General features: G+C 38.8%; 1 protein-coding gene across 1 annotated transcript in view; it reads right to left on the reverse strand.

The window, feature by feature from the left end:
- Positions 1–17151, reverse strand: part of PSEN1 (presenilin 1) — a 68425-nt gene that overhangs the window by 13200 nt on the left and 38074 nt on the right. Inside the window, exons 5-8 of the mRNA XM_068964287.1 lie at positions 16169–16236; positions 12628–12848; positions 8317–8415; positions 1944–2030 (exon numbers count right to left, since the gene is read on the reverse strand). Of these exons, the coding sequence (XP_068820388.1) occupies positions 1944–2030; positions 8317–8415; positions 12628–12848; positions 16169–16236 (475 nt within the window). The remainder of the gene's footprint in view (positions 1–1943; positions 2031–8316; positions 8416–12627; positions 12849–16168; positions 16237–17151) is intronic.

Here is a 17151-nt window from a genome sequence, read left to right on the forward strand (position 1 = left end):
TCATCTACCATGAATAAATGAAGCTTGTACACTTCTTACTTGCATGGAGTTTTTTTTGAGAGAGGTTCTAGCAATTTTGTATTTTTAATTTGTATTTTTTCCTTACCCAGGTCTCCATAAAACCTGAATCTTCTCTGAGCTTGTTTATAAAATCATAAAAGTATAAGATTTAGAAATAAAAACAGCAGTCCCTGCCCTATCCTTCCTCACTCCTGATCCCCATCTTACTTCCAACCCCTTTGGCTATTTATTTTGGCATTTACCTCCATAATTAATTATAAACAGCATGTTCACAGTGCTGGATCTTGATTTTTTTTTTTTTTAAGGTACAGGCAACCCCTGAGTTCTATTATTTTTTCCTCTTACAGACGACCTATACCCCTTTGTTCCAATCTAACTTCTAGTTCCTGTAACACACTAGTTTTCAACTGGGGGTAGCACCTCCTTACATGGGGTGGCTGGAAATAACTAGGTTGCGGGGAGTTTTTGGTTATTGCAACCTCCACGCCACTCCTGGCATTTAGTGGGTGAGCGAGCGGCCAGGCATGTTAAACATGCTACATGGTGTGCAGAGCGGAGTCCACACAATGAAAAGCGCCCACCCAAAACACCAAGTACACTCCCACTGAGCGAGTTCGTCCAGCTCCTCCTCCTTTCAAGGTCCCTGCCCATGGTGCTTCCCCTTCTGGAAAGCTCTTACACTCTTCAGCTGGCCATCTCCTATTATCACTTCCTCAGGGAAGCCTTCCTGACTTTCTAGAATAAATGAAAGTCTTCCACTCTAGACTTTCATAGCAACTTACACTTCTCCTTTGTAGAGCTTATCACAGACCGAATGAATTGTCTACTGAACATGTGTGTCTCCCCAAATAGGCTACAAGCTCCACAGGAACAGGACCTCTGATTCAGTGCCCTATCCCCAGTGCTGAAAAATACCGGGTACATGGCCAGGTACTCAATCTACACTTGTCAGAAGAATAAAATCTTGATGTACAAAAACACACTCAAACTCATATACACTCACAGGTAACTAATCTTTAGCTTAACAAGGTTAACACAATACCCAGACCTGGAGCAACTGTCTTCTCCGTTTCCCACTTCTCTACCAGGTCTATAGCTGGTCTAATCCCAGCCTGATTTACTACCTCGGTCATTGAAGAATGGGCCTAATATCTTTGGGTCCCAAATACTAATTGCCAGTTGAAAGTGACCTCCTCGCAGTTACTCAAATGCTAAATCAGCAGTTTTCTTGTATCTATAAAACCTGAATTCTCCCTTTCCTGATAAATAGCATCTCAATCAAAGCCCTTTCTCTAACTTTTATTTTGCCTTTGTTTGTCTGCTTCCTGACAAGGTTAGTCCTGTTTTTCTTAAAAAAAAAAAAAAAAGAAAAAAAAGTTTCCTTTCTTTTTGACTATTGATATCAGGCTGTTATTCCTCAACTCTTTCTAACTACAACTCCTCCTAACCTGTGTTTGCCTTAACATCCTCTGTAGTGTCCACAAGTAGGGCTTTCAATCTTCTATCCTAGGTCATTATTCTTACCCTCCTCCAAAAAGTCAAGTCTATCTGGATATTTTATCTTCTTAGCATAAACATCACATCTCAAATCAAATTATATATAAGTTACCCTGATCTTGTCAGACAAGGAGCTCTCATTTTTACATATTTGAAAATAGTGCTTAAGACCTTTCTAAAATCATACCCTCAACTTGAACATTTTCATACTGATATTAATGGTAGAATTCTTAACCTAGCCCAATTGTTGGGTTTGGAGCATGTGAATTCAAGTATTTATCTGTGTTTGCTAGGTGTTACTACAGTTTCCAGGAGATTCTCAAAACAGTTCATGACCAGTGAAAGTACTTAAAATCATTGCTTCATAACTCATAAGATGACAATGATCCCCCAAATCAGGAAATAATAAAATAAAAGCCACCTACTTTGTGCATTGTAATTGGAGTTTTTGGATACCTTCCTTTGGGCTTCTGGGTCTCCTTCTGCCATATTCACCAACCATACCATTGTTGCTGTTGAGAAAGACAAAAGTCCAGGTAAACACTGGGAACACAGAAGGCAGGCTCACAAACGGAGAGCAGGCTGTTATTTCTCCACACAAATCAGAGAAACAACTAGAAGTAAATTCATATTAAAAATCACAAAAGGTTCTCTTTGATTTTAGTAGATCAAAGAAAAATTCTGAAACTGGATGTTTATTGTGGCCTTCAAACTGCAGCTGCTATAATAAAACTTTTCATTATCACTTATAGTCCCTGAAAAGTAACCAGAAGGAAGATTCTTTTTCACTATTGATATAGGGCTGTTATTCCTCAACTCCTTCTAACTACAGCTCCTCCTAACCTGTGTTTGCCTCAACATCTTCTGTAGTGTCCACAGTGGGCCTTTCAATCTCCCAGCCTAGGTCATTATTCTATTCTCCTCCAGAAAGTCATGTCTATCTGGAATATTTTATCTTCTTAGCATAAACATCACATCTCAAATCAAATTATATTTAAGTTACTCTGATCTTGTCAGACAAGGAGTTATCATTTTTACATGTTTGAAGATAGAGCTTTTTGGACCTTTCTAAAATCATAGCCTCAACTTGAACATTTTCCACTGAAACAACTGGACTAGTTAAATATCCTAAAATAGTGTAAATTCTGAGGAAAATTACTTATGGAACTAAATTAGAAGAAAAACAGAGGCTCACAAAGCATCAAATGCTTATAATTCAAAAGATGCAAGTAAATTCCCTCATATTCTGTCTCACTTCGGGGATTTTCAATAATGCTAAAACTGTGTTATACACAGGAAATAAGGAAAAAAAGTTAAAAGCAATAAACATAAAGAGATAGTCAACTGCCTTCTATTCTCTATGTCCCTTCCACAAAATCACATATATATTAATACACCTATACAGATCTAGGTACACACACACACTCCCTCATCACACTTTAATGAAGAAGCAATGTGAATACTCTAAAATGGTGCTTCTCTTACATACTGCAGGTACGATGAAACATGAAGGGGAATTTGGTAACCACTAACAAAACTACATGTACATTAACCCTCCGATCCAGCAATAATACTTTTGGGAATTTATCCTGAAGATACACCAACAGTAATACAAAAATACATACAGACACGTGCCACTCTGGGTGACAGCAGAAACCAAAACTGTGCCGCAAACTCAGTTCAGTCCATTCACTTGGCATCCATGTTTCTCTGGCATTTTGTCACTGATTCTATAATTCTATGTGCCTAATACTCTAAGGTTTCTTGAGTAACGTATGAAAGAAATACATAACCAAAGAGGATGAAAATCCTGTAATAGCTGCACTTACTCATTCACTATAGCTTTGTAATTCTGAGGTCAGACAAGCTCATTACAGGATAACTTGGATCAGTCAATATCAGCTGTAACTAAACCCAAACCCAATGAAGGGGAAATATGGTGATCACGAAGGTTTACAAATTTCGGTAGCGTTCTTGGCAGCAAAGGCAGAAAGTATTTATTTGATTTTCTTTCTTTACACAAGTATAGAAAGATAAAGCCGCAAATTCTTCCAATACTCGGTATAACTACAGAAATCAGGGGTCAGCAATCTTTTTCTGGGAAGGGCCAGATGGTAAACATTTTGTGCTTGTGAGTCACATCTGGCCTCTGTCACACATTCTTCTTTGTTCTTTTCTTTTTCATTAACTCTTTAAAGACGTAAAAACCATTCTTAGCTTACAGGGCTGTACAAAAACAGGAGTTAAAGGTTTATGCTTATGCTTTCCCATGTATGTGGAATTACTGCAAAAATACCTCAGCATCAATTGTTATACAGATTCAAGTTTTTAAAAATATTATCTATGAATGATTTCTTAAAAACGAGAGTAAATTCTTTTTCTGAGTATAAAATTAACATATAAGCTTAATGTCATGGCTAACTCAACAACCTCTTTACCCCTCTTGCACCACTCTTGGTAGGCCTCACTGAGGCTGGAATGCAGTTTTCTTCCTCCTGACCAGGGGCTCAGCTATGTGACTTGCTTCAACTGATGGTACATGGGCAGAGGACACAGTGTGCTAATATCGAGCGTAGGCCTTAATAGGCCTGCTGCCCTCCTGTTCCTCCAAATGCTAGAACATCACCTTCAGCTAAACTGCTGGTCCAAGGAGGAACGGGGAATACGTGGGGCAGAGCTGCTGCTGCTAAGTCGCTTCAGTCGTGTCTGACGCTGTGTGACCCCATAGACAGCAGCCCACCAGGCTCCCCCATCCCTGGGATTCTCCAGGCAAGAACACTGGAGTGGGTTGCCATTTCCTTCTCCAATGCATGAAAGTGAAAAGTGAAAATGAAGTCGCTCAGTCGGGTCCGACTCTTAGCGACCCCACAGACTGCAGCCTACCAGGCTCCTCTGTCCATGGGATCTGCCACGCAAGAGTACTGGAGTGGGCTGCCATTGCCTTCTCCCAGGGCAGAGCTACCCACAGCCAAGTCAGATCAGCCGAGCCAACTGATCTGTAGGTGATGGTGGTGAGCGAGCATTATTCGTAAGGCACTAGATTTTAATCTGCAGGTGATGCTGAGTGAGCATTATCTGTGAGGGACTGAATTCTGGGGTGGTTTGTTACACAGCATTATTGCAGTACTGACAGTAGGTACAACAGCACAACAATGCAAATTTCTAAAACTAGGAAAACATTTAAAACTCAGTCCCTTCACTTTGACATTCACAATTAACTTCTTAAAAAATAATTGGTATCGCTTAAGACTCTACAAGAAGTGAAAGATATAAGGAAGAAAGTAAAAGCTGTCTCAAATCTCTAAATCCCACTTTCCAGAGGTAAACACTAGTATCATCAATTCTGAAATGTATCATTGGGATTTTACACACACATATCCACATATATTTGGTCCTTTCCCCTACTCCTTCCATAGGACATTGCATATATTGTTTTAAATCTTGCTTTTGGTATACATTAATATATAATCTTTGACATTTAAAAACATCAGAAATACACAGAGTTATTTTCTTTCTTTCGGAGTACAAATGGCTGCACAACTATCCATTTTAGGAATGGACCATAATTATTTGAAAGTGTTCCCTTTTGACAGACATGAGTTATTCCCACTTATCTCTTAACAGAAGCATTGCTTCAGAGAACATACTTCTATACTTTTACAAGTATATTCCTTAGTCTAAATTCCTAGCATTCACTATTAACATTTGGTGTGACATTCTACACACACAAATATCAAATATATATAGAGAGAGATTTTAATTTCCAGGAATAACAAAGAAGAAGCTTACACCCAACTGCTCATTAAGAGGAAAATATTGATGCTCAAAGCCTCGTCTGTTCTTTTTGGCTGAAAAACACAGTAAGAATGTGGTAATACATTTATACTGGAAAAAAGGTAAGAGAAAGATCCTTGCGTTTCAGACACTAGGTGTTCTAAAACTTTACCAGACTTCTCCTACTACAAGCCCAATTCCCACCTTCTCCACATGCTACAAATGACCTAACATCAAGGTCACAAGAATGATTTGAGGTCAACTAACATGTGTTCCCAACTTGATCTCTCTATATATCTCACTATCTTCTGCTTTTCTATCTTCCTTTTCCTTCTTCCGGGTTTCCCCTGGTGGTCCAGTGGTTAAGAACCCACCTTCCAATGCAGGAGACACAGCTTTGATCCCCGATCCAAGATTCCACATGCCACGGGGCAACTAAACCCATGTGCCACCACTACTAAGCCCGTGCTCTAGAGCCTGTGTGCTGCAACTGCTGAAGCCTAGAGCCTGCGCTCCGCAACAAGAGAAGCCACCACAACTAGCCACAACTAGAGAGTAAACCCTCATTCGCCACAACTACAGAAAGCCCACGCAAAGCAACAAAGACCCAGTGTAGCTGAAAACAAAAAATTTAAAGGCACACATCCCTTGACCTAGCAATTACATTTCTACAAATGTATGTATACAACAGTATTCACAAATTCTAAGTGTTCTCTGCAAGTACTGTTCGCGATGGGAATGATCTAAACATCCATCAGTAAAAATACCCTTTACTGTATGTAAAACTATGCAGACATTTCATGTACACGTGGTAAATCACTTCAGTCGTGTTCGACTCTTTGCGCTCCCAAGGACTGTAGCCCACCAGGCTCCTCTGTCCATGGGATTCTCCAAGGCAAGAATACTGGAGTGGGTTGCCATGCCCTCCACCAGCGGATCTTCCCAATCCAAGGAAGAAACCCTTGTCCCGTACATCTCTTGCATTGGCAGGCGGGTTCTTTACAGCTAGTAGCACCTGGGAAGCCTGAAAAATGCTGATTTTCCCAATTTTCTGATATTTTCTTTTTTCCTTTACTATTCCCTCTTCATTTCTCACTCTCTAAATAGAGCAGTTGAGAAAGATCTATTTCTGGTGTCCTTTCCTCTTTTCCTTTTATTTGATTCACCCATCTAATCCCACAGCTGCAATTACTACCTCTATATTGGTGTTCTTCAATTCTGCATCTCTATTACCAACCTTTCCCTCTGCACTGGTACTTCATTTATAAGCTCATGATGGAAATTTATCCCCAGATGGCTCACAGATCCTGCCAAGAAAATTAGATATGGGCCACACGCAACACTACACAGATTTCTCAAATAAGAAAAGCTTCTCTTTTTCATCATCCTCCTTTTAGGCTTTAAACTTCTCTCACTCATCACTAAGAACAACTGAAACGATCCCCAAAAGCTCTCACTGAGGCCTTTCCCTTGACTGTCATCATCATTCCATAATTCAGACTTTCACCATTTTTTACCTAGATCATGGCAATATTCACTTAGTTATACTTCCCAGTATCTCAGTTCTCACTCCCTCCCATTTATCTTGCCCAAAGCTGCAAGCTTACAAAGGCACAGCTCTGATCACATTACTCTTCAAGAATCTTCTATGATTTTCAAGCTATCATGAAGAGGATACAAAGATCTAAACCAGTCATTCAAAGCTATCCTGGATCTTGCCCGAAGTGCCTTTCCAAACCCATCTCCTAGTACTCTCCCCATTTTGTACTCCATGTTCTAGTCAACTTGAACACTTGAAACTTGAAAAAGATGCCCCACATTTACACTTCCAATGTGTGGGGCTTCCTTCCTAGCTCAGTTGGTAAAGAATCCACCTGCAATGCAGAAGACCCTGGTTTGATTCCTGCGTCGGGAAGATCTGCTAGAGAAGGGATAGGCTACCCACTCCGGTATTCTTGGGCTTCCCTTGTGGCTCAGCCGGTAAAGAATCCACCCGCAATGCAGGAGACCTGGGTTCAATTCCTAGGTTGCGAAGATCCGCTGGAGAAGGGATAGGCTACAAACTCCAGTATTCCTGGGCTTCCCTTGTGGCTCAGCTGGTAAAGAATCCGCCTGCAATGCAGGAGACCTGGGTTCGATTCCTTGGTCCAAGTCATTCTTTGCAACAAGCCCACTTTTGAAATTGACTCTTCTATGTGCGCTTGCCAAAATCCAATCCACTCTTAAAAGGGTCAATCCAAATGCTATCTCTTCAATGCAGCCTTCCATGATTCTCCATTCAGATTTTCCCTGTTTTAAGCTCTTTCTGCACTTCCTATTCCTTCTGAATCTGGTAACAGTCTGCCTTGAATGTTGTTTATCTATTTGCCTTATCTCACTTCTAAATTGTAAGCAAGGGAATACCCCAGCAGTCCAGTGGTTAGGAATCCATGCTTTCATTGCCAAGGTTGTAGGTTCAATCCCCGGTCAGGGAACTAATATCCTACAAATCGCATGACACAGTCAAACAAAAAAAAAAGTAAGCAAATGCACTCTGTGGGAAAGCAAAGCATCTTAACCATCCTTATATCCTCCACAGTGCTCTGCGGAAGCAGATCAGGTCCATGACCAATAAATACATAATGAATGATTTGGAAGAGTATGACTCTACAACAAACCAAAAACAAAGGCCAACCCATACTGAAGGAACAGTATAATTTTTTCAACATACTAGTGTGAGAGCCACCTACAATATATGTATATAACAAATATTCAATACTTGTTAACTAATAAGATTTTAAGTAAGAATACTGGCTCCCCAATCTCTAAATAATTCTTCTATGTCCACACACACTGAAAACCCTCTTCAATCAATATCAGATAGAAGATAATAATTTGCAAGGAAACAGAGATCTGCAGGAGTCCCACCAATGCTATGTATTTAAGGTAAGAAAAAGTACCATGATAATGATCATAATTACATGCATTTGAATCTTTATAAATTCTAAGCTGTTTACTAATTTAACATCATTTTGAAATACTTACAAGAGTAAATAAGAGCTGGGAAGAGAGTTTCATTTCTCTCCTGAGCTGTTTCAACCAGCATACGAAGCGGGCCTTTCGGACACAAAACAGCCACTAAATCTAGAAGAAGAAAAACAGAAATGACATCTGAAAAATGTATTCGCTAAACTCGTAAATGAGTGTGATAGGGAAGAATTAACCAACTGAAAAGGTTTAATTTTTTTTTCTACAAGAAAGATATTGAATGAATATGAAATAAGCAGCAGGTAAGCTGATGGCGGAGGGAGGCAGAGACAATCTAAACAAAATACACACCACCACACAGAGATCTTTGCTTTTGGTCTGCCTGCTATTTGGTTAGTTTACAGTGTATTTTGGGTTCTAGGAGAAAGTCTTCCCAGTTTGAAAGAAAACAGGCAGAAATAATCATAAGACAGAATTATTCTAGAGCAGTTGTCAATTTCCAATAAGCAGAAACAAGGACAAGCCATTTCCAAACTAAACATAACTATGAACCACAAACTGAAGTTTTACAGCTTAGGAGGGATTTAATAGAGAGGATATGACTGAACTTTTTCAAAATATGAAGAACAGAGGAGAAAAGATGCATCTCTTCTTTTTTTTTGGTATCAGGAGTGGGATCCTCCTTTTTTTTGAAAATAGTATATGTACTACTTAGGAATACTTGAAATAAGAGGGCAGTAAATTTCAACAAAATAACTAAGAAACCTCTGTGTGAGAATGTTTAGCATTTCTTCAGTTCTCCTGTCAAAAGCACTTCACAAGTATTAAGGTCTCAGAATACATATGGTGCTAAAAAGTGTCTTACAAAAACTGCAAATCAAAACGAGGAAGCAATAACGCATAAATTATTCTTGATGCTACCACCTTCTCTTTTTCAACCACTGCAATTTTTTCTTACATTTACTGTGTCATGAAAATTCAGAATATACAAATACAGAAAACAAGTTCAAGCATTTAAAATGTAAAACAGATATAGGTAAATTCATAAAGGAAGATCTGATCACTTGCATTGACATCACTATCATTCAGATGCATTTAAGTAATAAATCTCACACTTTCAAGTGGTCATATCTTCTTGTATACTACTACTACCACTGCCATAATAAAACACACAAATGCACAGAAATCTCTAGTCTCACTGCTTCCACTTTGATTTGTTTGGATGAGAAAAGGGGAATTTGCCATGCTCTGAAATAATGAGATTTTCAACCTGTTTCAACCTTTAATATTCTGTAACTATCTTGGTTTCTCAACATACTTCATTGTATAGAAATGCTAAATGATAAACCCTTATTTTTAGAGCAATTAAATTAATTTTGTTTTGAAAGCTTTCAGTTCAGTTCAGTTCAGTTCAGTTGCTCAGTGGTGTCCGACTTTTTGCGACCCCATGAATTGCAGCACGCCAGGCCTCCCTGTCTATCACCAACTCCCGGAGTTCACTCAAACTCATGTCCATCGAATTGGTGATGCCATCCAGCCATCTTATTCTCTGTCGTCCCCTTCTCCTCCTGCCCCCAATCCCTCCCAGCATCAGAGTCTTTTCCAATGAGTCAACTCTTCGCATGAGGTGGCCAAAATATTGGAGTTTCAGCTTTAGCATCATTCCTTCCAATGGACACCCAGGACTGATCTCCTTTAGAATGGACTGGCTGGATCTCCTTGCAGTCCAAGGGACTCTCAAGAATCTTCTTCAGCACCACAGTTCAAAAGCATCAATTCTTCGGCACTCAGCTTTCTTCACAGTCCAACTCTCACATTCATACGTGACCACTGGAAAAACCATAGCCTTGACTAGACAGACCTTTGTTGGCAAAATAATGTCTCTGCTTTTCAATATGCTGTCTAGGTTGGTCATAACTTTCCTTCCAAGGAGGAAGGAAATTTAATTTCCTTTTAATTTCATGGCTGCAATGACCATCTGCAGTGATTTTGGAGCCAAAAAAATAAAGTCTGACACTGTTTCCATTGTTTCCCCATCAATTTGCCATGAAGTGATAGAACCAGATGCCATGATCTTAGTTTTCTGAATGTTGAGCTTTAAGCCAACTTCTTCACTCTCCTCTTTCACTTTCATCAAGAGGCTTTTTAGTTCCTCTTCACTTTCTGCCATAAGGGTGGTGTCATCTGCACATCTGAGGTTATTGATTTTTCTCCCAGCCAGCTTATGCTTCTTCCAGCCCAGCGTTTCTCATGATGTACTCTGCATATAAGTTAAAAAGCAGGGTGACAATATACAGCCTTGATGTACTCCTTTTACTATTTGGAACCAGTCTGTTGTTCCATATCCAGTTCTGTTGCTTCCTGACCTGCATATAGGTTTCTCAAGAGGTAGGTCAGGTGGTCTGGTATACCCATCTCTTTCAGAATTTTCCAGTTTCTTGTGATCCACACGGTCAAAGGCTTTGGCATAGTCAATAAAGCAGAAATAGATGTTTTCCTGGAACTCTCTTGCTTTTTCCATGATCCAGCGGATGTTAGCAATTTGATGTCTGGTTCCTCTGCCTTTTCTAAAACCAGCCTGAACATCTGAAAGCTTTAGAACAATCTTTTTGACTGAGACATCTTGAGATCTTATGAAAATGGAATTATGAATCATTACTCTAAATATCAGACAGAAAGTCTCTTATTTCAGAGGAACTCAAAGGTCTGTAGAGATAATTTGTATATGTATATAAGAAACAGAGGATTGATGAGGAGAAACAGTGTATTGTATTAGAAAGAACATGGGACTTAGGACTCAGATTATAGATCAAATGGCGTAAGCTTTGGTAAATACTTTACCTCTACAAACTTCAGGCCTTTAGCAGTGAAATAAGTACAACAACCTTGCTTACTTCCAAAGATTATATATTTTTGAGGAACGGCTAATATTTACTGGTAGATACTGTATATATTTATTATATGCATTGTTCAATTTAATCTTCATAATAACTAAGACTCCACTGTTGAGTGTGGTGTGTCTGTAGTAACATACCCAATAAATTACAGGAGTAAAAGAGTCTAGATTTGAATCCAGGCAATCTGTCTCCAGAAATGGCTTTTTTTAAAATATCAAAAATGGAATCAGATTCTTTATTATGATTCACCCCTGATGTTTCATTTATTAAGTTTTAACTTGCTCTAGTATGTCATAATGGTGCCCTGTGAGGCCTACATCATAAGACTGTAAGGGAGGTGAAAGTTACACTGAACACCTTGTTCAAGACCTCAGACCTTTAGAATCTCTGGAAGTCCAAATTGAGGTCTGCATTGTGGATTTAATATGTACAGAGACATGTATAACTTTGATTTCTATCTTTGGTATCTATGATGCAAGAGATTGTCTCAGTTACTCTGCCTAAAGAGGGAAACCTTGGATAAGTAACTGCTGTTGTTACCACTGGCAGAACCAGGTGGCTAGACTACTAGCAAAGTCTCAAGGGTCTGCAAAAACAAATAAGCCAAAATTTATGCTTCAACATTAATCCTTTCAAGGATTAAAGGGTGAGAAGTTAGCTGAAACCGAAGTTCAGCTAAAGTGGAGATGCCGGGGACTGAACCTGGGACCTCATACATGAAAAGCATGTGCTCTACCACTGAGCTACCCTGGTGGCTCAGAGGTTAAAGCGTCTGCCTGCAATGCGGGAGACCTGGGTTCGATCCCTGGGTCGGGAAGATCCCCTGGAGAAGGAAATGGCAACCCACTCCAGTATTCTTGCCTGGAGAATCCCATGGACAGAGGAGCCTGGTGGGCTACAGTCCATGGGGTCGCAAAGAGTCGGACACGACTGAGTGACTTCACTTTACTCACTTAGGCCAAAAGAGGATGGCTGCCTAGAGTGCGGCTAAATTGGATCCCAAGTTAGCTGAACTTGGATCCCATTCTTTGATCAAGGATGCCTGGACTAAGACACGAAAAGCACAGCTCTCCAGTGAGCTCCATCACACGTAGCTCCGCTGCTGTCCATAATGGGTACAAATTCCCACCGCTGTTTGTTCACTCATTTGATCCCAAAGGGCTCCTGAGGTCATTTATGTCAGTGGTAGCAATGGGATTTGAATCTTAAGTCTTACAACCAGAAGTCTGTGGATCCTTCCATTAACTCATCCCTGAGTTAAACTGGAGGCAATAATAAAACATTTTTAAAGGACTCAACTTCAAAAGATTTGAAATCTTTGTATGAAAAAGATATTATAGCTAACTGATTATTTACTGAAAAGTTATGGGATATTACTGTTATTTTCCCTAAGTCAAGATAACTAGAAGAGGAAGGAAAACACACCAGGAAGTATTTCTGTGATGAACAAAATGTCAGTCTCGGGTTTTACCATATACTGAAATCACAGCCAAGATGAGCCAGGCGGTCCATTCTGGGAGGTACTTGATAAATACCAGGGCCATGAGGGCACTGATCATAATGAGGTATGCCTGCTGGAGTCTCAGTGGGCCTTTCCAGTGAATGGCGATCATTCCCACCACACCAAAATTCCAGATCAGGAGCGCAACCGAAATGTAGTCCATGGCAACATTATAGGTTTTAAACACTTCCCTGAAAAAAATTAAACAGATACTTGTATCATTCCTAAAAATGGAAACAAGTATCACAGCCACAGCTGTAAAAATAAGTACAAAAACTAAAAAGAAAAAAAAAAGGCCATATAACACCTAAAATGCTATCTGTACTTCAGGATACTTCTTGCAGTATCTGAAATTGGAAAAAAAATTAAACATGTAAAATAAAGTTTAGAGCTTAGGACATATTATTTTCATAAAATTAAATTTCGTGAATCCATTTAAATATATGCATTTTATACATATATTTATACACAAAACATGGAATATAGGCATGACATATTGCTGCCTGAAAAAAAAAACAACCATAATCTTATTTATGTGAAATAGTGTATGAGAAGAGAGAGCAAGAGATCAATATAGTAATTCCTGAAAAGATGCAGGACATAGCTTTAGATGCCAGGAATTTGAAATTTCTTAACTTTTCTTTTCTTTTTTTCACAATGAATGTTTAGCACTTTTAGCATGAAGAAAACATTATTTTAATTTGGGTGGGAGGAAACTCCATTTTAAAGTAAAGAGATACAAATATAGAAGACAGGTAACTGAGGAGAAAGAAGGCAGTCATTTAAGTGCAAATTTTAGATTCTGCAGACTATGCAGAAAGATGATCTTTCCATTTAGAAATTTCAAAGCAAATGTTGAAATAGCTGGACAATGCAGCCATTCACAGTATTTTAGATATCCCAGCACTTGAAACAAAAACCAAAAAATTTCAAGCTATGGTTAACTGTGCAAAATTCTTCAAGAGATGGGAATACCAGACCACCTGACCTGCCTCCTGAGAAGTCTGTACACAGGTCAAGAAGTAACAGTTAGAACTGGACATGGAACAACAGATTGGTTCCAAATTGCAAAAGAAGTACATCAAGGCTGTATATTGTCACCCTGCTTTTTAAGTTATATGCAGAGTACATCATGAGAAACGCTGGGCTGGAGCAAGCACAAGCTGGAATCAAGACTGCCAGGAGAAATATCAATAACTTCAGATATGCAGATGACACCACCTTTATGGCAGAAGTGAAGAACTGAAGAGCCTCTTGATGAAAGTGAAAGAGGAAAGTGAAAAAGTTGGCTTAAAACTCAACATTCAGAAAACTAAGATCAAGGGATCTGGTCCCATTACTTCATGGAAAACAGATGGGGAAGCAATGGAAACAGTGACAGACTATTTTCTGGGGCTCCAAAATCACTGCAGATAGTGAATGCTGCCATGAAATTAAAAGACACTTGCTCCTTGGAAGAAAAGTTATGACCAATCTAAACAGCTTATTAAAAAGCAGAGACATTACTTTTCCAACAAAGGTCTGTCTAGTCAAAGCTATGGGTTTTCCAGTAGTCATGTATGGATATGAGCTGGACCATAAAGAAAGCTGAGCGCCAAAGAATTGATGCTTTTGAACTGTGGTGTTGAAGAAGACTCTTGAGAGTCCCTTGGACTGCAAGGAGAGCCAACCAGTCCATTCTAAAGGAAATCAGTCCTTTAGTGTTCATTGGAAAGACTGATGCTGAAGCTGAAACTCCAATACTTTAGCCACCTGATGTGAAGAGCTGACTCATTTGAAAAGACCCTGATGCTGAGAAACATTGAGGGCAGGAGAAGGGGATGACAGAGGATGAGATGGTTGGATGGCATCACCGACTCAATGGACATGAGTCTGGGTAAACTCTGGGAGTTGGTGATGGACAGGAAGGCCTGGCATGCTGCGGTCCATGGGGTCACAAAAAGTTGGACATGACTGAGAGACTGAACTAAGTTATTCTTTGGCATCAATAAACAGGAGTGGTCTACAGTTTCCTTTTTCTTGATTATTTATGGGGTTTTGGTATAAATATTACTCTGGCTTCTTAAAAAGAATCTGGAAACTTTTCTGCTTTTTCTATGTCCTGGAACAGTTAAAACAGCATTAGAATTATCAGTTCCTTAAAGGTTTAATAGAATTTTCCTATGAAATTATTTGAGCCTGGTATTATTGTTACTGGTGGAGGTGTATAAGAATCTCTTCAACAACTTTCTGTATTTTTCTTCTTTGCTCTACTTAGATTTTCTATCACTTCAGTGGTCAGTATTGGCAATTAGCTTTTTCTGAGAAAATAATCTATTTCATAGAGATTCTTCCATTGATTTCTTTGGTCTATGGTCATTCTACCTGCCTCTACCAAAGAATTAACCCTTCAGTTTATTTTTTACTTTAAATGTTTCTGTTCCTAATTTAAGAGCTAGTGCAATGACCTGCATTCTGCTACTGGGGCTTAGAGAAAGACCAAGTGGGCAAATCTCTGAGCCTCTCTATTCTCTTCAACAGAGCAGCTCCACTTTTTTCTATGTTGTATGTGCAGTTCTCATGTAAGATTTCAGTTGAAAGAAAAAAAGACTGATGAAAATAAAATGAAAGTTTGAAAATCAATTAATTCATCTTTATACATGTTTAAAATGCATTAATATTATGATTTATAAATTATACTAAAGAATACAGTAAATTTGCTTTACTAAAAAGACAGAATTAACTGCAGTGTTGAGTTCTTTAAGTTCTTATTATAAATAAAGATCAACAAAAGCAACTCCCTATGGTAACTGCAGCCATGAAATTAAAAGACGCTTACTCCTCGGAAGGAAAGTTACGACCAACCTAGACAGCATATTAAAAAGCAGAGACATTACTTTGCCAACAAAGGTCCATCTAGTCAAGGCTATGGTTTTTGCAGTGGTCACATATGGATGTGAGAGTTGGACTATAAAGAAAGCTGAGAGCCGAAGAATTGATGCTTTTTAACTGTGGTGTTGGAGAAGACTCTTGAGAGTCCCTTGGACTGCAAGGAGATCCAACCAATCCATTCTAAAGGAGATCAGTCCTGGGTGTTCATTGGAAGGAATGATGCTGAAGCTGAAACTCCAATACTTTAGCCACCTGATGCGAAGAGCTGACTCTTTTGAAAAGACCCTGATGCTGGGAAAGATTGAAGGCAGGAAGAGAAGGGGACGACAGAGGATGAGATGGTTGGATGGCATCACTGACTCAGTGGACATGAGTCTGAGTAAACTCTGGGAGTTGGTGATGGACAGAGGGGCCTGGTGTGCTGCAGTCCATGGGGTCACAAAGAGTCGGACACAACTGAGCGACTGAACTGAACTGAACTTATTGATAATATTAACAAGTTGTATACATACCAAGGATGATCTATACATGGAAACAATAATTTAAGAATAACTCATCAACAAAGACCATTTCTTTAAGTGACAGTTATAGAGTCCAAAGAGTTAATTTCTGAAAATAGACCAAATATTTCACCACTTACCCCAAGTAAATGAACGAGAAAAAGAACAGCAACAACAGGGATGAAAGAATAAGCCAGGCATGGATGACCTAGAAAAGAATTTCAATATAATTAATTAACAGATCCCACAACCTAAAAAAAAAAAATCCAAATTTCTTATTTCAAAAATAGTATGTTATTTCTGTATATGTTATGATTTTCAAATACCAAAACAGAAGCAGCTTTAGGAACAGTAAATACCTATAATAGTTGGTGCTGAACTATTCATAAAATAGAAATTTCATACATAGAGACCTTCATTCCTTTAGAAATAGGTAAAATTTTAAAAGAAAAGATAAATTCAAAATAAATTATCAAAGACAACCTACAGAATGGGAAAAAATATTTGCAAATGATATGACTGACAAGGGGTTAATATCCAAAATATATGAACAAATCACAGAACTCAATACCAAAAAAGAAAAAAACAAACAGCCCAATCAAAAAAATAGGAGAACACATTTTCTCAACAAATACAGACAAATGGCCAACAGGCACACGAAAAGATACTCAATACCACTAATTATTAGAGAAATGCAAATCAAAACAACAATGAGGTATCACCTCATACTTGTCAGAATGGCTATCATCAAAATGACCACAAATAACAAGTGTTGGGGAGGATGCAGAAAAAAGGGAACTTTTGTACACTGTTAGAGACAATGAAAATTGGTACAGCCACTGTGAAAAACAAAATGAAGGTTCCTCCAAAAACTAAAATTATCATATGATCCAGCAATTCCACTCTTGGATATATATTCAGAAAGAAAAAAAATCACTAATTTGAAAAGATACATGAACGCCTATGTTCACAGCAACACTATTTACAACAGGCAACATATGCAAGCAACCCAACTGCCCATCAGCAGACAAATGGATAAAGAAGATGTAGTACACACACACACACACACACACACACACACACACGGATACTACTCAGCTACTTACAGCAACATGGATGGACC

Source organism: Capricornis sumatraensis, chromosome 2 (genome assembly GCF_032405125.1).
Source record: "Capricornis sumatraensis isolate serow.1 chromosome 2, serow.2, whole genome shotgun sequence".
Classification (NCBI taxonomy): Eukaryota; Metazoa; Chordata; class Mammalia; order Artiodactyla; family Bovidae; genus Capricornis; species Capricornis sumatraensis.